The sequence below is a fragment of the Echinops telfairi genome, unplaced genomic scaffold (assembly GCF_000313985.2).
Source record: "Echinops telfairi isolate 266 unplaced genomic scaffold, ASM31398v2 ScPeMD7_1;HRSCAF=3_0, whole genome shotgun sequence".
Classification (NCBI taxonomy): domain Eukaryota; kingdom Metazoa; phylum Chordata; class Mammalia; order Afrosoricida; family Tenrecidae; genus Echinops; species Echinops telfairi.
In genome coordinates this window covers 40336857-40358618 of record NW_022103896.1, presented here as the reverse complement: position 1 = coordinate 40358618, position 21762 = coordinate 40336857, and the positions used below count along the sequence as shown (strand labels likewise).

At 39.2% G+C, this 21762-nt stretch overlaps 1 protein-coding gene across 2 annotated transcripts in view; it reads right to left on the bottom strand.

The window, feature by feature from the left end:
• The window catches only part of STK3 (serine/threonine kinase 3), a 290300-nt gene that overhangs the window by 108049 nt on the left and 160489 nt on the right, over positions 1 to 21762 (bottom strand). For both annotated transcript variants that reach the window (XM_045286470.1, XM_045286473.1), the window contains one exon: positions 2314 to 2451. In XM_045286470.1, coding sequence (XP_045142405.1) covers positions 2314 to 2451 — 138 coding nt within the window. The remainder of the gene's footprint in view (positions 1 to 2313; positions 2452 to 21762) is intronic.

The window sequence follows — 21762 nt, the reverse complement described above, 5'->3', positions numbered from 1 at the left end:
AGGAGGAGATGAGCCAGTCAGGGTGCGATGTACCAACGATGAAAAATACAACTTTCCTCTAGTTCCTAAATGCTCCCCTCCCCACCCTCACTATTATGATCCCAATTCTACCTTGTACAACTCTTAATATGAGTGCACTATTGAATTGTATGCTATGTGAGTTCTATGCCAATAAAAGTGTTTTTAAAGAAATTTATGAAAGACCAGACTTACTAGTGTGAAGGAGACTGGAGGGAACCCTGAGACTATGGCCCTTAGTCAACCTTCAGCAGTGGGAATGCGAGGTCGCTATGAGTCAGAGTGAACTTGATGGTGGTGAGTTTGATTTGCTTTGAACTATATGAAGGAGGACATGGCATCGGGATTTGAGGAAGTTGCATTGACAACCTGCAATATGCGGATGACACAACCTTGCTTGCTGAAAGGAGAGAAGACTTGAAGCATTTACTGATGAAGATCAAAGACTACAACCTTCAATACAGATTACAAAGCAACTTAAAAAAACCCAAATCTTCACAGATGGACCGATAGATAACAGCATGATAAATGAGGAAAATATTAAAGTTGCCAAGGATTTCACTTTTCTTGGTTCCACCACAAATGCTCATGGAAGCAGCAGTCAAAAAAATATTAAAGGACATTGGGCAAATCTTATACAAAAGACCTCTTTAATGAGTTAAAAAGGAAAGCTGTAACTCTGAGGACTAAGTAAGGTGAGCCTGACGCAAGCCAATGGCATTCTGAATCACCTTATATGCATGGGAAAGATGGGCAATGTAAAGCGAAGACTGAAGAAGGCCTGATGCATGTGATTTATGCTACTTGTAAAGAATATTTTAAGTACCATGGGCTGCCGGGGGAAAAACAAATCGATCTTGGAGAAAGTACAGCCAGGATGCTTCTTAAAAGCTAGGATGGCAAGACTCGTCTCATACTTTGGACTGTTATAAGGAGAGACTGGTCCTTGGAAAAGGATATCGTACTTGGGTAAGTAGAGGGTCACCTAAAAAGAGGGCAACCTCAACAAGATGGCATGACACAGTGGCTGCAACAGGGGCTTCAACAGAGCCATGGTGAGGACGGGGCAGACTGGGCAGGTCTCATTCTGCTGAGCACAGGTGGCTAGGAGTCAGGCTGACGCGAAGGCACCTGACAACAACGGTCTTTTTCCAGAAACACTTTTACAGATGTGATTTCACACAAAGTTCATTTCTTTCCTGTAGAATAAATTCACAGAAGTCAAACTGCTGCATCAAAGAAAAATGATTTTTGTTTTCGATATGTCACTGACTTCCATGAAGGTTGAGTACCAAGTTGCACACTTTCATAAAAATAAAGTCTATTTAAGAGTCAGTTTCCACACATCTTTCAACAAATCCCTTTGTCAAATTCTACTCTGGAAAATCACTTTTTACGAGAACCATATTTTGAATACTTTTGTGACTTAAAATCATTTTCCATTTATCGAGCTTTATCAGAAGGAGGTATTTATTAGCTTAGAGGTCTGAGGTAATTCTGTTGGGAAAATAAAGGCTCACAAATTATTATTAAATTACTTCTATATGCATCAAATGTCAAGGAAGAGAAAAATTATCCCATTACTCTGGATAAAAGATCTACTTGTAGCAAGGAATACTGAGATGTTTCACTTTTAGGTGATCTTGAAACCAGTATTTTTAACACACGATATTCTCTTCAAGGAGTACAGAGAGCTTGTATTTATCCATCTTGTACCGGACCAAAGGGGTCCTGATGGTGTAGTACAGTGGTGTGCTATAAAGGCCAGTTGATCACACCCACCGCTGCTCCACATGAGACAGATGTGGCAGCTTGCATCTATCAAGATGTACGGCCTTTCAAACCACCTGGGCAGTTAGTTCTTGGTCCAATAGGGTCCTATGGGTCAGAATCAGTGTTTGGTTTTTGTTTGTTTTTTTAACACTGGCACAAAGGGGCTTAAAGTAGAAGGCTGGCTCTAGGAATAACACACCAGGGGGGAAGGGGGATAGGGGGGCACAGGAAAAAGTCATGGAGACAAGGTTTCATTCAGAAATGTTTAGAAAATTGGGGAAGTCAATGTACATTTCATTTCAAAACAACTTTAGAAGGAAAGGGCTTAACTACAACAACAACAATATAAAGATGCAGAAGACTGAGTTTAGAAAAGAGAACATACAGAGGAAGAAGAGTTGTGTGTGTGTGTGTGTGCGCGCATGCGCGCGCTTGTGTAGTTCATCAATCCATATAGTTTAACTCTTTAGAAATCAGCCATCAAACTCACAGCAGTTCTGGCCCAGAGGCGTGCACACTGACCTGTAAAAGCTGTGTTGCAGTAGCTCTCTGCTCAGGATTCTTCACCAGGCACTTTTTCACAAAATCGGTGAAATCATCAGACCAAAGTTCTGGTTTCCTGAATGTTGGTGGTGGATTTGTGGGGATCATAAAAATCGCCTAGTAGAAATGAAGGATCCGAAAGGCACTGTCAGACTCACAACAGCATAACCAAATAAGCAAATCACTTTATCTATCTTTTTTATCAGATTCTGTATCTGAAAAACAAATTTAAGCTGTTCTAGGATTTCCAGAAAGATTGCAATTCAGGAAGCAAGCCCATCTGCTACTAATGTAATCATTTCCCATTAAATTTCCTTTATTTGAATTGTAGCTCATTGAGCACATCATTCTTTATTTTATCTATTATTTTTTAGCAGTCTCCAGAGGAGACTTGGCGTTTCTGACCCTTTTACCAAACTAAGAATATTGCCTAGTTTATTTTATAGTCAAACAGATACCCCAAATTTTGCTATTGGCAAGCCAAATTTACTTCCCACTTTAATTTATATAAGCACAGTTACTCAAAATGGCTAGAAACAGTCCACCGTGCTTTTGCACTCTGAACAGAATCACAGCTCTGTTGTCCACTAGTACTCCATAGAGCTAATACGCAAGTCAGGATTCCAAATGAAAAGCTTTAAAGGTATTATGTCACTTTATTCTTTAAAAGACAGTACATTCAGATAGTTCAAAATTCAAAAGCTAGAAAGTCTCTCTCCTATTCCTGTCCCCAAGCTACCCAGTCATCCATGTTCAACAAAGAGAATTAATTCCTCATGAGCGTCCTTAGGAAATCATTGTATGTTATAGACAAACTTTGCTCCTGGGCATCTAAAATAGTTCCTAATAAAATATTGTTCCTAGCACATTAATTATCTTTAAACATATATGAAAACAATAGTCAATTGATACAAGTGTATGAAGTATTCAATACATATATGCTATTATTCTTCCACTGTAAAAAAAAGACCAACAGTAAATACAGCACGGAAAAAATGCAAGTAATCCGAACCAGCAGTAAATTTATATAATTAAACAATCACACAGAAGATAACACAAAACAAACACACCCACCGCCATCGAGTCGACACTGACTCACAGCCACCCTATGGGCAGGGTAGAGCTGCTGCGCCTGTGCGTCTGAGCCTGGACTCTATCTAGTACAGTCTCCTCTCGCGCCCTCAGAATTCAACATAAAGGGGGGAGAAATGGTCTTTTAATCATCTTTGTCAATGTATTTCTATGCGGCATGGTGACATGGGGTTCACAAAGACGGATCCAAAAACACTCCCTTCCCAGGCTGTAATGTTCTCTTAGCTTTTCAGACCAGAGGGCCTCGTCCCTCCTCACTCTCAGCTGGTAGTCCTCTAGTTTCATCTGCAAACACATGGAATGTGCAGGAACAGTCTCATTCCTCTAAACCTTAATCATGATACTTAGAAACTCAGTTGCTTACCACTGAAAGCAACTAATCCTAAGTATTATTTTAATGTCTGCTTATACATGGAGAAAACACCAAAACTGTAGACAAAATAATGATGATACATTCTGAAGCAGTGGTGGTGGTGGTGGGGGTAACCAATTGAGTTTTCTGCTCCTGCAAAGATTTACAGCTTCAGCAACCCGAAGGGTCAGTTCCACTCTACCCTGCAGGGTCACTGTGTGTAGCAATGGACTACATGGTAGCAAGTTTGGTTTTTATTCAGAAACTATTTAAAAGCATCATAGAATTTCCATAGTAAACGACATGTTAACCCAATATTCTCATTTTACATAAGAGTGACTCAAAAGCCCAGCTAGGTTAAAAATCTTAAAAACAAAATTTCAGATCTATAAAAAGGGTTTCACTTGGAAGATTAGCAAAGTTGTCTAATGTTTCTAGTGTGTTTGAAGAAGCCAGAAGATGAAGTACAAAGATTTACTAAATCTAAACAAATAGAAGCAGTAACAAAAGGATGAGATAATAAAACATGATCCTGTGTTCTACCTTGTACCTCTCACCAGTTCCTGCTCTATTTCTAAAGTGGAAAAGAAGCACAAGCAGGTTTTTAAGTTTTTAAAGCACGGCTGAGGCAGGAAAGAACTGAAAACGTACTACAATCACAACTGTGAAAGGTGATCAAATGGAAGATCATTCAATCATGTATGAATGAAGGTAAACATTTTTATAGTTCATAAATATTGTTCAGAGCCTACGATGCACAGAACACAGTGTTAGCATGTGACCGCGCAATGATGTACCGGGAACCAGTCACTGCCCTTAAGGCGTAAAGAGGAGAAGGACGCTCTCCTGTCAAGAAAGGAAGTGAAACACAAGCGGCCAGAATGAAGCCCTTGGAGGGGCAGAGGGCACGCAGATGTACTCTGTAAGGGACTAGGAAACACCAGATGATGAGCAAAACGAAGGGTGTGGGTTTCAAACCAAGGAGAGGTGGGGCTAGAAACACTTTAACTATATAATATAGAGGCTGGTATAGATGCCCAACTTCAATGGCATCAAATAGTGAAAAATTCAAATTAGAATAGGAACTACAGGACGGAAATGGAAGATATGAGGCAAGAAATACTTCGAGAGGTCAACCAAGAATACACATGGACATACTGTTTAGGAAGGGTAATAAAAGGAAGAATGAATAACTCCAGAATTCAGGAAATTGACAATAGGCAGCTAAATTAAATTGCAAGACACGCGGGTAGTCTAACAATTCATTATTTTTAATCACTTGAATACCTTTACAAGATGCAACAATTTATACAGTGTATTGTCACCGATCTTTAACTTGGAAAGGGAGCCAAAGGGTATTATGCTCTGAAGAAACAGGAAAGACTCATCGATCCAAGTCTGTTGGTTTAGGCTAAGAGTTACTCTCTTTATCAGTACATGCATCTTATTTCAAATAGGGCAAGTCCTTTACTGGATGAGGACATTCTTGCACATCTTACATCAGATTATGCATATTACAGCATATTACATATATTACACCTAAGCTAGTCTTTCAAAAGTACATTAGCCAGTATTAAGACAAAAGAAACATCTTTCAGTTGAAAAACAAGTATTTGTCAAGCACTTTCTATGTTGTCAAGGAGCTTTGCTGGTGGCAAGGGGTGCATGGTTGCTGGTGTTGGGTTGCTAACCCCAAGGGGTGCATGGGTTGTTGGTGCTGGGTTGGTGGCAGTTCAAAACCACCAGTCACTCTGTGGGAAAAGAATGAAATTGTCTGCTCCGGTAAATATTTAGTCTCAGAAACCCTATACTGGCTCACTATGTGGGGTAACTGGGCTAGGAAACACATAACAAATAATGGAGTGCCAAATAATGAAAAGCCCAGTCTGTAAATAGCCCAGCCAGTCTGTTAGTTTGCATAAGGCAGGCAGGACCTGACATGGCTATAAAGATTGGTAAAGTGAGGTTAACAGGAGCTTGTTGGAAAAGGTGCACACGACCCTCTTGCTTCTTCAAATTAAAGAATAAAAATAAATTTAAACTCTCACCTCTGCAAAATGTAGTTCAAAGCATCTATGAAACCCCCTATGTAGACTGACATCAAACTGCAGGTAAAGATACTAGATTATCTAGACAAATGTGGCTCATCTGCACTTGTGTTACAAATCAGTGGATAACAGCTCAGTGATTTATGTCCTTGAAGCTAAAGGTCTCCTTTGAACTTTGAGCCAATGAGTTTCAGCCTTATCTTCAGATAATCTTAACATATAAGGCTCACCTCAGCAGTAGCTATTAGAAACCCAAGGATGAAAAGCTGAGCTCTAACTCTTATTTACCCAGTACTGTCATAAAGTGAAGCTAAAAGGCTGGCATCCTATTCTCAAACAAGCACAGAATTGTAGTATACAGTTCAAACAATGATCCACCAAAATGCTGGGTATCTAAAGGCTCCAGGAAAACCGCCACACCTTTTGTTTCCATTTTTCTAGACTTGGACAATCCATTGCAACCAAATGAGAGTACATTTCCTCAAAGGCTTTCCTTTGATCAACTAATGAAATAGCCCAGTCATGAATCCTAGAGGAGCCTCTTCTGAATCTCTGGGTTTTCCTAAACGCTGACTAGGTAGCAGGCCCCTTGTAGAAAGTTTTGGTAATCAGTGGCTAGCAATTCACTTCTTTCCTTGCCACCAACCAAATCACAAGGACATACATTACAGCCATATAAACTTATCTTATCTCAAACACCATTTTGATCGAAAAAAGAATGTTAGCACACTAAAGGGTATGATTATCCGTGTGTTTGTTTCTACACAGTGTGTTGCTTAACTACATACTGAACCTTTGATTCTTTTTATTTTTTTAAGTAGTCTTACTAAGCCAAGGAATGTAAGCACCTCAAGACAGCTAATTATCTTCTTGCCTGGAATGTCATGCCCTGGACTCCAGGAACACAGAGGACTAGGAGAGCTGAGCTGAGCAGCTAAGATGCTGGACTTGGTCATCTCGGGGAGTGAGTCAGCAGGGATGGCCGAAACTCAGGTAGCTGGATTTGTGAAGGCACAGAAGCGGCGGGCACGCCAGCATGACAAAGAAATCCATGCCCCCTATTCATGAACCTCAGGTGTACAAACAAAAGGTTATCTCAATACCAACTAAAAGATAAAAGAACCGAGAAAGCACTTTTATAAAACTGCAAAATACTCACCAACAAACATACACGTTTGCTGACCAAAAATGTAACAAATGAGTAACAAAGTACTAAATCATAGTACTTATTTAGCCTATTGCCCCCTTTTCAGAAAAAAAAAAACTCAGCACCCCCCTGCTAAATAAAAACATGTGCGTGCTCTAACCCATTATCCAGGATAAAGGTGCCTGCATGTGCCTGCATGTGCAGTCCCTGCATTGTTCCAGCAGCCCTGGCAGCTTACTGGGTGCACACCAGGCTGCTCACTACAAGGTCAGCCGCTGGAAACCTGCAGCCAGCTAGCTCCAAGGAGGGAGATGGGCTTGCTGCCCCATAGAGAGGTACAGTCTCAGACACTCCCAGGGGCGGCTCCACCCAGTCTTACAGGGCCGCTAGGGGTTGGCATCGACTCAGTGACCAGGAGTTTGTGTTTACCTAGTACTAAATCAAAATCTAAATTTTTTTAAACAAATACAGTAATAATAATATATATTTCTGGCCCACTACAAATAAGATAGTTAATAGTACAATGAATAAAACAAATAATGGGTCTAGAGTCAAAAAACAAAACAGAATTCAGTCCAGAGCATCAAAACTGTGAAACTGGAACAGACCTGGCTTTTTAAATTTGCAGTGAAGTGGAATAATAAGTAGAATGGAAAAATTTATGGACTGAGGTCCTACAACTCAGGTAGAGTCCTACAACTCAGACACCTTTCAGGTGCCTGATGCGGGAGACTGAATTATTGCCAGAGCTGTGAAGAGCACCAAGTTCAAAGGGGTGCGGTCAGTCACCATCTTTGCGCTGGGGAACTTTGTTTCTGACTCTGCAGATCCAAGAGACTTGGTTGCTATGATGAAACTCGCAAGGAGCCCTTGCTTTCCAAGAAGGAGATTAAATTTCTAGCAGGACATCAACCCACCATTTTGCCCATTCCAGTTATCAATCTGGTACACCCAGCCCATATGGTTTGTTACAGTTTTGCTTTGTTGGCCATGACTGAACCTAGGGAAGCTGGCTCAAAGTCTTGCTTCAATTCTAAATCACCCTGACTGTGCAGTTCTTCCAAGTTCCTTAGATATTGAGAGTCACGATTTTGTTCTTACAGTGAGGAGGCTGGACTAGATGTTTTTCAGGTTGTTTGGGATTTAAAAGATGATGGCACTCAACTGTCTACAAACCTAGGAGGTAGGTAAGTATTGAACAAGGATTAAACTGCTAGTTTGAAAGGAAACAGAGGTAAGAGGAGGGGAAAGAATTACAAAAGGGCTCCGAGATGCTAACATAAAGAGTTTAAACTAAAATTGTAACACCAATCCCTCAAATCAAATTTGAAATAAAAAGAGAATACAGACTTTGGGGGTGACTCTGGCTCCTGAAGTACAATTTCACAGTGAGCACAGGGTCAAAGTGTTGGGAACACGGCCTCTCAATTCACATGGGCTCCAGTCATCATGAATCCAGCCAACAGAGGCCAGTTTGTCTACCTGAGAGCTGAATTAAGGGAAGGAGTGTAGCTGGCGCCCTGACCGTACAAAGTGATTGAAAGAACCCACACTCAGGGTCAAGTCAGTTCCAAAAGGCGCTGGGGTCAATGACACCGCCATTATTAGCTATCTAGGCAGAACACTGACAGGGAACTGCCAGAGATTCTGGTAAGACTCAGAAGAGGATGTGGAACAAGGAATATCACTGCTGATGTCAGATGGATCTTGGCTGAAAGCAGAGACTATCAGAAAGATGTTTATTTGTGTTTTATTAACCATGCAAAGACATTCGACTATGTGGATCCTAACAAACGATGGATAGCCTTGAGAAGAATGGGAATCCCAGAATACCTAACTCATGCAGAACCTCTACATGGATCACAAGAGGCAGCTGTGCGAACAGAACAAGGGAATACTGTATGGTTTAAAACCAGGAAAGGTGAATGTCACAGAGTTTAGCCTCTCACCATATTTATTGACTCTGTATGCTGAGCAAATCATCAGAGATACTGGATTATATGACGAGGGCAGCATCAGGATAGGAGGGTAAATGACCCTGTAGGTTTCCAAAATTATAAATCTTGACAGACCCTGCAGTTAGCAGACATACAAGTAACCCAAGTACTTTCATCAGAGCACCTTCCTTTCTGGTTTGGGAGAGGGAATTACAAGGTGTCTGAACCTACAGGTCCATAAAGGAAGAAACCAATGAAGGAAGAGACTAATGAAGGTCATGGTAAAAGAAGTTGTTCAAACTAACAGAGCTCAGCTCAATTCATATAACATTCTGATTTAACTGATCTGGCATAGGGACTGTGCACAGTATGTTTTTATCTCCCAAGCGATTCTCATGTGCAGCCAGCATTAAGAACCACTATTCAAAAACATAAAATACAAGACAAGCATCATCACTGTATATCCCAACTTTAGCACTTTCCATATTTTATCTTGCATTCTAGTTAGATATAAACTCATTCAAAATGCCCTCGATGACATGGGAACTTCTTAAAGGTATAAACAGTACTTTATCAAGTCTTGAATCACTCATAGCATGTGTGTACACATGTAGCACTACATCTACATCAAACCCAAAGCTGTTGTCATGGAGTCAATTCTGGTTCCCTAGTGAAATCTACAGTGATACTGAGTGCTGATGTAATCTAAAGATTTCATGTTAATGTAGCGACGGCAGCACGGGGTTTGCCTCTGCTCCTTCCAAAAATTCTATCATAGAACAGTGAAAATTAAAAAAGGCTTGGACTCTAAAGAGAAAAGGGCAATATGAAATGAGATATATTTAAAAACAAAACAAAACTTTACAATGAATCTAGATAAATGAGTAGCAGCTCACTCAAAGGAACCCTAGTGGCACTGTGGGTTAAGTGCTGACTGCTAATCGCAAGGTCAGTGCTTCAGACCCATTAAGCAAGTGCTCTGCAGGGCAAAGATGAGCTGGTCTGCTCCCACAAAACCTTGGAAACCCTCTATAGAGCTGCCGAGAGTTGGGAATGATTTGATGAAAGTGGACATGTTGCGTGTTTTTTGTGTATCTTTAAGGATCTGAGAAAGTTCGGAGCAAACTTACATGGAGAAAACCCATGATTCCCACCACAACTGGGGAGGAGGCTAAGCAGGCAGCAGCACCAAAAGAGAAGTACACTCTCCTAGGAGAAGGGATGGCTTTTAAGGCTGAGGCAGGTATATCTGGGCCAATTTTGTTGGATTAAGAAATAAGGACGCCCTCAAAGATTAATGATCATGTTAAAAGGGCACTGGCCAAATTTAGGATGATATGAGCATAAAAATAATAATGGCTACAAGTTATTATAGATATATTGAATAAAATAAAAATCCATTATTCTACAGTGATATATTTTTTAAAGATTTTATTGGGGGCTCTTACAGCTCTGATAGCAATCCATATATCAATTGTATCAAGCATACTTGTAAAAAAGCTATTCTTCATGAAAAAATACCACATAAATGCATAAGGCATGAAATAATTAAAACATCACCATTCTGCAGCCTCAGAGTAATGTAAGGACTGGCATTTGCTGTGTACTGAATGAGGAATGCTACTCCCTAGGAACCTGTCTAAAGAGCCGACTGACCATCCTCAGGGGACACAAGAATTAGCTTTACACTACACTCCTGATGGCCTACATTTCTACACTGGTCAAAAGAAAAGAGAGACCGAGAGACAGAACCCAGCTAATAACAAAACAGCGTAGTGTGCACACCTCACAATACGACCTTGAGGAAAGGAGAACTGTGAATCAAATGGAACTCAGTAACAGTAGCCATCACTAAGTCAGAAAACAGGGCTCTTCACAGCTTAATTTTGGAGTGATACGGGGCACTTCAAACAGCACAGTACTTCCTCAAAAAGTAGACATTTTAGTAAAATAGTTCACACCCAGATTATTGTGTGTGATTTACTCTGCATAAGCTCTAGCCATAAATGCTGACCAAGAGCACTTAGACCAGGCGTCCTCAAACTACGGCCCGCAGGCCACATGTGCCCACCGAGGACATTTATCCGGCCTGCAGGGTGTTTTTGCCCCATTTGTTTTTTACTTCAAAATAAAACATGTGCAATGTGCATAGGAATTTGTTCATAGTTTTTTTTTAAACTATAGTCCAGCCCTCCAATGGGTCTGAGGGACAGTGAACTGGCCCCCTGTTTAAAAAGTTTGAGGACCCCTGACTTAGGCATTATAAAAGAAAAAATGAAATGTAAGACTAAGCAGAAAAAATATTAGACCACCACCTCAAAGTTTGGAAAAAGAAAACTTTTTGTTGTTGTTAGGTGCCCTCGTGTTGGTTCTGACCCACAGTGACCCTGTCTATGCACAACAGAACAAAACACTGTGCTGTCCTGCGTCAGCTTCACAATTGTTCTGTTCTTGAGCCCAAAGGAAAACTTGCACAATACAAAAACATCAGTAAAAGAGATAGAAAACTAAGTTGATGAACTAATTGGCTTGCATGTATCCAAAAATTAAAGGAAGATAAAATGTCATAAAGAATTAGTAAATGTTAGCCAAACAAACACAAGCATTATGAAAACAATTTTCACAAGCGTGATGAAATCGAGAACTTAGGGAAAAAACCTTTCCAAATGAATTGCTGTAGGACTATAAGAGCGCCTTTTATAAAGTAGAAGGAAAAACGCTGCTAAAAGATCAGATAGTACCTGCATCAACAGTAATGCCTGATTTTACTCTGCCAGAATACAACCGTGGAAGTCCATCCAATACAAATCAGTAATATCCATGCTGACCCCACACGAAAAGCCACACAAAACCATGCACATTGTGGGGCCCTGGGTAAGAAAAGAAATGAGAGATTGGCAGTCTATGGCTTAACCACCTTGCTGAACACCAAGCCCACCCAGATCACAGCTCATCCCAATCTCTCTCACACCACCTGTCAACACTCCTAACAGCTGTCTCTTCTTTACCCCTGACCTGGTACAGTCTGCCCTCATGAGAACAAGCACACTCTCTGGGCAATTTGGACAAGGAACTCTGAAACCTGTCCATTCTAGACAGCAACCAAGAGGGAAGACATGGAAGAAAGGCATGATCACTTGTAGCAGATATGCCCAATGCAGCATGTGGTTTGATTTCTCAACTTTTGCTTCCACTGATGGTGGGCCCAAATAAAATTAAATCCTTGACAACTTCACTATTTTCCCCATTTATTATGATGTCGCTTATTGGCCTACTTTACAGGGTTCCCCACTTCCCTCTGTTTTGAGGTATAATCAATACTGAAATCTACAACCTTTAATCATCATCAGTAAGTGCTTAAAGTTCTCTTTACTTCAGCAAGCTGGATTGTGTCATCAACATATCACAGGTTGATAATCAATTTTCTTCCAATCCCGATGCTGTATTTCTTTTTCCCGTAATCCAGCTTTTCAGATCATTTGCTGTGCATATAGACTAAGTAGGGTGAAAGAATACAACCCTGACATACACCTTTCCTAATTTTAAACCATTGAGTAGTCTCTCGTTCTGTTTGAATAACTGCCTGTACAGATTCCACATGAATGCAATTATGTATTCTAGAATTCTCTTTTCTCAATGTTATCCATAATTTGTAATAATTCACACAGTTAAATGCTTTTGCATAGTCAATATAAAACACAGCTAAAAATTTTTCTGGTATTCTCTGCTTCCAATCAGGATCCAGCTGACATCAGTAATGATATCTCTCTCATTCCACATCCTCTTTTAAATCCAAAATGGACTTCAACAATTCTTTGACAATGTACGACTGCCAATCCATTTCATTTTTTACCATGTCCAATTCTCCTGCATTTATAGTTGATACATTCTGATGCTTAATGACTCAGTAGATTAGTAATGTTTGCAACTGTTGCTCTTCAATTTGAGCTGTGCCACATAAGCAAAGGAAGGTCCCGAACGCCTCACTCTATCTGGGTCATTAAGGACAATTCTACTTTTAAACAGCAGCTCTTGTGCAATCATATTTTGAATGCCTTCCAACATGAGGGGCTCATCTTCCAGCACTGTATCAGCTAATGCCCTGCTGTGGTTCACAAGGCATTCACTGGTCGAGTTTTTCAGAAGCCAATCACCGGTCCTTCTTCCAGGTTGTCTTAATCTGGAAGCTCCATTGAAACCTGTCTACCACAGTGACCCTGCTGGTACTTGAAATACAAATGGCATAGCTTCCATCATCACAGCAACATGCAAGTCATCACAGTGTAACAAAATGACAGATGAATAGTGGATGAAAAGGTTAGTACCATTTATAAACAACATATCACTCAAGATCCAATCATATCTAATAGAGATTGCAAAACAGGCGGATCCTTACACAAAGGCCTATGAACCCAAACAGATACTAAAAACTAGGTTAAAGCCAAACAAGCAAAGGTCAGCATGAAGCTCCTATGACAGAAATAAGAACAAACAGTCAGCAAGTCCTAAGGTAATAAGAGTGTCACGCAATAGATGATTCTCTGGTAATAATAACAGTATGAGGTACAGTACAAATCAATTTAACATAAAGGATAAACCGAATGAAATGAGCCTAAAATAGGATTAAGGAAAACTAAAACCGATTAACAATAAGAAATATATAAAAAAAATATAACAATAGAAAATTGGGAAAGCCAATAATCAAGAAGGAACAACAGACCTCAGGAATCCAATGTGAAACTTTATTAATTAAACAGTAAGTTTTAGAGAAGAAATTTTGCCAGTATGGTTGTCTAGGGGAAAACAATGAGTTAATCTTCAGCTTGGTCCAAGTACAAGGTCAAACAAAAAGTAATAAATAAATAGATCATCGGGTTCTACCAAAAGCTAATGAGAATGATAAAAATATGCATATATCAGTTCAATATTAAGAAAGCCTATGATTCACAAGCAACCATCCAACTACAAAATCCCAAACAGTAGGCCAACACTGACTACATATTAGAATCACCTAGAGAACTTTAAAAAATAATTACTGATGCCCTGAACCTGGTCCAAAGAATCTGGTCTGTGGCAGGGCCTGGTTTTGTTTGATTTTTATCTTCACTTCCTAGATGATCAAGCCAAGGTTGAAAAACACGCAGGCATTCCCAGGATCTTCTGAAGCCAAACTTCCATTATCCTTAGCACAACTTTTCATCATCTATTGTGTTATACTTAGTGTGCAACATTTATTGTCTCTCCCACCTAGAATATATGCACCTAAGACGTTGGCCCCTTGTTTCATCACAGCTGGATCCCAGGGCCTGAGCAGTGTTAGGGCAGGCACTCCATAAATATGGAATGAATTAATAAACCACAAATTCCACCTATCTGAGCTTTGCTAAGATATTTCAATTTCCAAAATGAGAGATTTAAGACATACGACCCTTAAGACAACTGTGGAGCATTAAAATCTATAAATCTAGAGGCAGAACTGGATAGCTAGTGGAAAAGTATAAAAATGCATACTAGCTGTCTCAGTAAAGACAGAAATGAGTACCACCAAAATAAAACAGTAGGTATGAGAGCTCATAACCAATGAGCACACCTTGAGAGAATAATAGGTATGTACAAATACATATATGAAAATCTTATAGTAAAACTAGATAATTAAGCACAGAGAATAGAATCATCTTGCCAAGATTTGCTATCATTGGCACACATCCATATTAAACTCAGCTCCCCAATCCCAGATACAAATGGAATTGTGAATTTGGCAGGTCACTGGAGAGAAGTACAATCTGGGTTCACATGGAAGTTACCTCATTCTTCTCAACTTAGATCTGACCCAAAGGAAAATTTTTAACAGATTCTGTTGGACAAGTGCCATACTATACTCAGTAGAGTCCAAAATTAGCATTTTTGATGGCAACCTAAATGATTGCTATCCTTTCCTTTCCCTAAAACGAAACTGGATGAAAAATTAAAAGTACGATGGATGATGACTATAAAATTTATTATCAAAAGAAATCTTTTGTGAAAGAAAAAGAAAATTGTAATGCCAGGCCCTCCATCATATATCTTTTTACTTCATTCATGCAATGCCTCACCCAGGGCTAAACACATGGTAGCACTCAAACTATTAACTACTCAGGGAGAAATAATGTTCTCTTTTCCTTTCAAGGTTTATCCAAATATAGTGACATACAAGAGAGAAATGTCCACTTCAATCTTCCTAGTTAATAAAAAATGCAAATAAAAATTATGTGCCCCCAGTTGTTATATAAATGTACTCACCATGCATTTACAATTTACTGTATCACAAAGACTGGAATAGATACCGTGCACAAAGTTACACTTGCTGCTGTCCATGAACCCTCACCAGGTGAAGAAAACAGGTAAAGGGCAATACAGTGATAGATTCTCTCTATTGCAATGAATGGAGTGCAAAGGGAAACCTTTAGGAAAGACAAGGGCCCAAGGGCAGAAAGTATGGAAAAACTATAGGCTTGGAGAAGTTTCACTAAGAACTGTGGTGAGAACCCAAAGGCATCTACAAAAGACAGTCTATCTAAAGAATCACGTATGACTCCTTTAAAGAGGCTGGTTCTTAAACACAAGCAAATAACAGGACATTTTTTGTTATTGATGAGGTGATGGCTTGAAGGGCTATAAAATAATCTGTGTTCATTTTAGAGGGATCCCTCTAGCAGTATAATGAAGGATACTTTGGGAAATGGGGCGGGACTTAGGACAATTGGATCAGTTAAGAGACTGATGTGAAAATCTGCAGACAATCCTTAAGATCTGACATAATCTGAAGAAAGACAGATGAAAGGGGAAGGAGCTGTGTATGATATTAAAGAAGTAACGTGAATGGTGAAAATTTCAACTTGCTCAGTGGCAGCTGAGCGAGTGACTGTAGCCCCAACAGGGACTGGTGATTGATGGAAGGTGGAATATAGGGCAAGGAAGGATACTCTGCAGATTTTCAACATGACAACTGGTTGGATGGCAGGGCCACTAAGCTAAGGTGACCAGATTTAAAGCGGGACACCATTGACCAGGGGTGGGGGTGGGGGGTTCTTGATTAAAAATTTGGTCTATATGGACCAAATAGACCATTCCCTAGCTTGTCGTGCATTCTTTCCAAAAATCGGGACTTTTTTGAAACGCCAAAAATCGGGACTGTCCCACCAAAAGCAGATGTCTGGTCACCGTACACTAAGCATGACAGAAAATAGAAAGGAACAAGTATGATTAAAATGTATATGTGAGCTATTGGATCTGAAGTGCCTCGTGAAATTATAAAAAGCTCTTCACAAGACGGTTAAAAATGAGTCTGCAGCTCAAGAGATAGCTAAGAGCTTCACTCAAAGGCTGTGGGATGGGGCCTCCCTCTACGGCACGTCTAACAAGTTCCAGAAGATGCTGAGACTGGTGGGCCAAGGACCACGCCTTGAGAACTACTATCTTATAAGAAGTCCAGAAGGATTAAGTGAGATAAATATAAAAATACTTGGCATATAGTAAGCATCCAATAAGTCATATCTACAATCAATGATAATAAATATAATGATAGCTATTATCTTTGTTATTTGCTTTTTTTACAGATTTACATCCAATGTTACTCAAAGACCACATAAAATTAAAATAACATTTCAATATTACAATAATCTGTCTACCAGTTCTAACTACTTCTGGTTTCTTTTCTCCATATTACTCACAAAATTGCCTTTCTAATATGCAAATCTGCCTATCAGCCTTTATTTGAAAGCATTCTTTCTCCATCATTCACAAATAAAATATACATCTTAGCATGGCTTACAGACTGCTTTAATCAAGAGTCACTGCCTAATTACTCATCTTTTGGAAGGCTTTTAGAAAATTACCTATTCTTGGAGATTTCTCTAATACAATCTTCTCTAATAAAGCCATATGAAGGCCTTCAAAAAGTTTGTGGGATGTGGAATTAAAAGATAATGGAATTTTTCTGTGAAAATTTTAAAGCGCTCTTATATATTTTTTCCAGTTTCAATACACCTTTGGAAAAATAGGAAACCAGCAACAGTGATAAAAAGATTAATTATTTGTATAGTATGTAACATCCAAGGACTCTATATGAATTATCTTTTTTAATTCTTATATTGACTTTTCAGATAAAGACAGTACTCTCTTTCATTTTAGATAGAGAGACAGATACTTATTTGCTCTAGGTAATACAAAGAGCAAGTAGTAGAGCCAGGATTCATTCACTATAATTATGCCATATTAAATTGTTCAAAGGTCTGGTGGCATAGTGGTTACAAGTTGGGGCTGCAATCCTTAAGGTCAGCAGTTCAAAACGACCAGCCATTTTGAGGGAGAAAGAGTCCTGTAAACAGCTACTGCCTCAGAAGTTCACAGGGCAGTTTGACCTACATGGAAGGAATGCTATGAGTTGGCATCTACTCAATGACGGTGAGTGAGTTAATGAGTACTGAGTAGATAGAGTTTTGGAAATAGTAATCTAAATTATTTCATTTTCCATTTATTTAACTAATATTTACTGACTGCATGTTAGACACTGTAGAATCGAAACAAAATACAGGAAAACCCAAGGCCTGCTTTCCCAAGCTATATAGATCCTGACTTACCACTCCATTCCATTCCATTCCACTACTACTCTGTGATAAAGTCAGTCTTGACATAGCTGAAGCAATTTTTTTTTGGGGGGGAGGGGTGTCCAACTGTATCTGTTTACAGGAGTAGAAAGCCCAGTCTTTCTCCTGAGGAACCTCCGGTGGTTTCAAACTGCCGACCACGAGGATCACAGCTCAACATGTCACCACTAACTACATCATCTGGGCTCCTTGTAAAAGATGTAGGGAAGGAAAAAAAAATGTGGTTTGCGGTAGCTCAAATGCTTTGTAAATCATGGACTATCTATAAAATCTAGACAGCAGAAGCAAACATTAAACAATTATAAAAATACATTTATGTGAATATTTTAAAAATACAAGGTATTCTGAGGTATAATAGGAAGATCTAACTTGTTCATAATTCTGATACTTTACCTTTAATATCCTATATGCAGAACATAACTATTAAGATGTCAACTCTATTTATTTATTTTTTAATCATTTTATTGGGGGCTCATACAACTCATCACAATCCACACATAATCCAGCCACTGTGTCAAGCACATTTGCACAATTGTTGCCCTCACTGGGGAGTGAGGAGGGAGAGGGAAAATGAGGAGCTGATACCAAGGGCTCATGTAGAAAGCAAATGTTTTGAGAATGATGAGGGAAACAATTGTGCAAATGTGTTCAACTCTATTTTAAAATGACGCTTTCAAAATCAAATCCAGCGATTTTATTATAGATCAAAATGACATAATATTTAAACATAGTATTAAAAGTGGCAATTAATTCTTCAACTTTCTGTTCCCTTGGCAAATTATAGTTATTACCTCTCTGATACAGAAGTAACAAATACAAACTACCCAGAACTAATAAAATGGCACTTGAAATCTTGTAAAATCAGCCATGAGAAAGCTAAAACAGTATGCCAAGTTCCTTACAATTCTAGTAGTGCAAAATAGTACTTCGATTTTAGATAATACTAACTTCCTGATGATTAAGAAGGAATTTGATCCAGGATTTGCTGTATTTCATTAGTAAGACTTTGTTCTTCATAGTAAATTTCAAAGGGGAAAATCACTATTTTTTAATGGGGCAAAAATACCCCAAAAGTGCAAATACTGATTTTTAAAAAAGAAAGAAGGTAAAAGCACGTATGAACCAGGTCTGGAGCCCGGTATCTTCAGTTTCTATTTATCAAACAGAAGAATCTTTCCAACTTTCTCCTTTCCTGTATAAGACCAAAACTATGCAATATTCTGTTTGTATTACAATTACACTAATTCAATGCAGGTCACTTGCTTTTTACTGAGTCCAGATGACATTCAGTAAACTAAACATGGGCCAATTAGTTAAGAAAGAAAGAAGTGCGTCTGATTGCCTTTGGGTAGGTCACCCAGTGGCTACAGAGAACCACAGCCTGAACTTCATTTTGGCTAACACCAACCATACGGCTAACATGAAGGACTCATATTTCTTTCATCCCTTTCATATTTCTCACGTTTGGAAATTCTAATTTAAATCTATTGTCTGGCGGAAGTGAGAGCACTTCTGCACAGTGCTGGTCTTGCCCTCCTTCTCAGTGGGAATGGGCGTGATGGCTATGGGATGACTCTGCTTTGGGATTCCGGGGATGCGGCCACACGTGGGTGGTGGCTTTACCAGGAGGTGGAATCTGCTTAACAGAAACGCCTGGGTTGGTGTGGTTTTTCTTGTTTGTTTTAAATGGAATCTGCATATTGTCAAAATGTATGATTCTCTTGAAACCAGTGTTTTAAAAAATGTATCACACTTATAATTGAGAAAATAAAAATGATGATATAGCTTAACACATAAACCTGCACACACAAAGATGCTTAAAGAGTATAAAGTTTCAATGTCAACATTTATAATCGTAAGTCAACCTGAACCACCACTACATTAGGCATCTGTGGGAAATAAGAAAACTCACTGCCATCGAGTCAATAATGACCCGACAGGGCAGGGCAGAACTGCCCCGTGAATCTCCCGTACTGTAACTGCCTCGACAGGAATAGGATGCCTTGTCTTTCTCCCTTGGAGCTGGCTGGTGCTTTCACCCGGCTGACTTTTTGGTTAGTAGCCCAACTCAAAACCACTACCCCACCAGAGCTTCTGGCTAATAAGGCATATTCAAAAACTAAAGACACCTAATATCTTCAATATCTGTTTTTTAATCATTTTATTGGGGGCTTGTACAACTCTTATCACAATCCATATATCCATACATTGTGTTAAGCAATTATAGAGATCTAAATACAGGCATGTACGTATGTAAATATATTTATATATAATGATGGGGATATAGATCTATGTACATATATTTATAGGTTTAGTATCTTCAATATATTGTTAGGTGTTGGCCCTTAACATTTTCTATAGTTTATCATGTAAAGAAATTTGGTGTTCTGTTCATTTTAAACTCTGCCCAATAATACATATTTTGACTTAAAAAATGGGAAGCTATAGAAAGATGTAATGGCACTGTTGGCTAAAATGTTTATAAGATCATAATTTGAAATCAAATTGTACTCTTAAAAAGAAAACATAATAATTCAATTTATATGTCAGTCACCAGTATGTTAAATTAAAAGTTATTCACTCATCATTAGCACAAAAACAGAAGTTGCCAAATGTTTAAGTTAGCCTGATTTGGAACATTTTTCTATTTATTTTTAGCCTGATTTTTTTGTAACTTGCATACATTTAACTGAAGAATATTATGTTGCTTCAAGTGTTCATAAATATAAAAATATAGTAAAGGAGATGGAAATTATTTACTCTTAAAACCCTGACTGCAAGACTGCATGTTAAATCACTTACATACGACCAAGGATCTATGAGGATGCAGGGAGGTCCTGAAATTGTATACTCATATCCTCTTTCAACTACTGCACAGGTGACACAACCAATCAAGTCACTACTGAACAGAATGGGAAGAGAAGGCCCTTAGTGATAAAGGTGACTTCTTTAGACACAGTGAAAAACAGACTATCACCATCTATTACTGAAAGCAGCTTTCTACCGTCGATGAACAGAGTATTTGTCTGCTTCTCCAAGATGTTCCAACTTTGGATGATCCTGACCTTAAATCCAACATCTAGAACAATAGAGAAAAAAGCCAGTCTGTATAAAACGAGTCAGCAATAGCAAAGCCCTTGAGAACAAAGCTAAAGCAAGCTGAACTGGGCACAAAGGGAATCGAGTGCAGCACAGAACTAAGAGGGCACGCAAGGGACTCAGCCTGCCCTAAATGACTATCAGAGAAAGACATGCAATAAGCCCTGAGATGTGGCCCCATGGACAGGCTGATGGAACGGTGATCATCCAGTTCAAGTGATGAGGGCCAGGAAGTATAGTCTACCTTAATCTAGAAAAGCATACGGAAGGAAGTATCCTAAACACAACACAATGAGAAATTTTCACCTTAGAAATTTACTCATCCTAGAGCCCATCTCTGTACATCCTCACTTTGACAACAAAGTATGCTGTCCAAACCTTATTCAACAAAGCCCATTACCACTGGGTCAACTCTGACTCTGAACTTATATGACAGAGTGAAGCGGTTTCTAAGGGTTTCTAAGGCTGTAATCTTACAGAAACCACTACCACATCTTTCTGTTACTGTTCAGCGAAAGTGCTGCATATTCTAAAGAAATGTAATTCTAAGTACTATGGAGTATATATATATGAAAAAAAATAGGCCAACAATGTTTATTCATTGTTATTCCTTCAAGTACTCAACTCCACAAATTGCCCATAAAAAGTACAATATACACAACTTTCCTCTAGTTCTTTAATGCTTCCTGCCCCCCACTATCATGATCCCAATTCTACCTTACAAATCCAGCTAGACCTGAGGATGTACATGAGATAGTTTATTGTGCCAGCCTGGCTGATAAACACAAGTGGGATTAACTGAAGGGCAGAGAGATAAATGGCTTGGTAAGCCTCGCCTTTCTTGTCTCTTGCTCTTTGATCATCGGACCAATGTGCGGCTTGCCTTGCTTGTTCTGTGCCTCAATTTAAACACTACTCTGCCTGTGGGACGCCTAGCCTGTGGACTGTGTTGCTGTAAGTTGGGGTCCCTTTAAGACATCTCTGGAGCTGGGGACTGGCAGTTGGTGACCTGGCTGGCAGTTGGTGACCTGCCTTCTGATTGGCTGCTGTGCCAACATAGCCTAGCTCTCTCTATAAATAGAGGAAGATCTGGCAGCAGACTAGACTT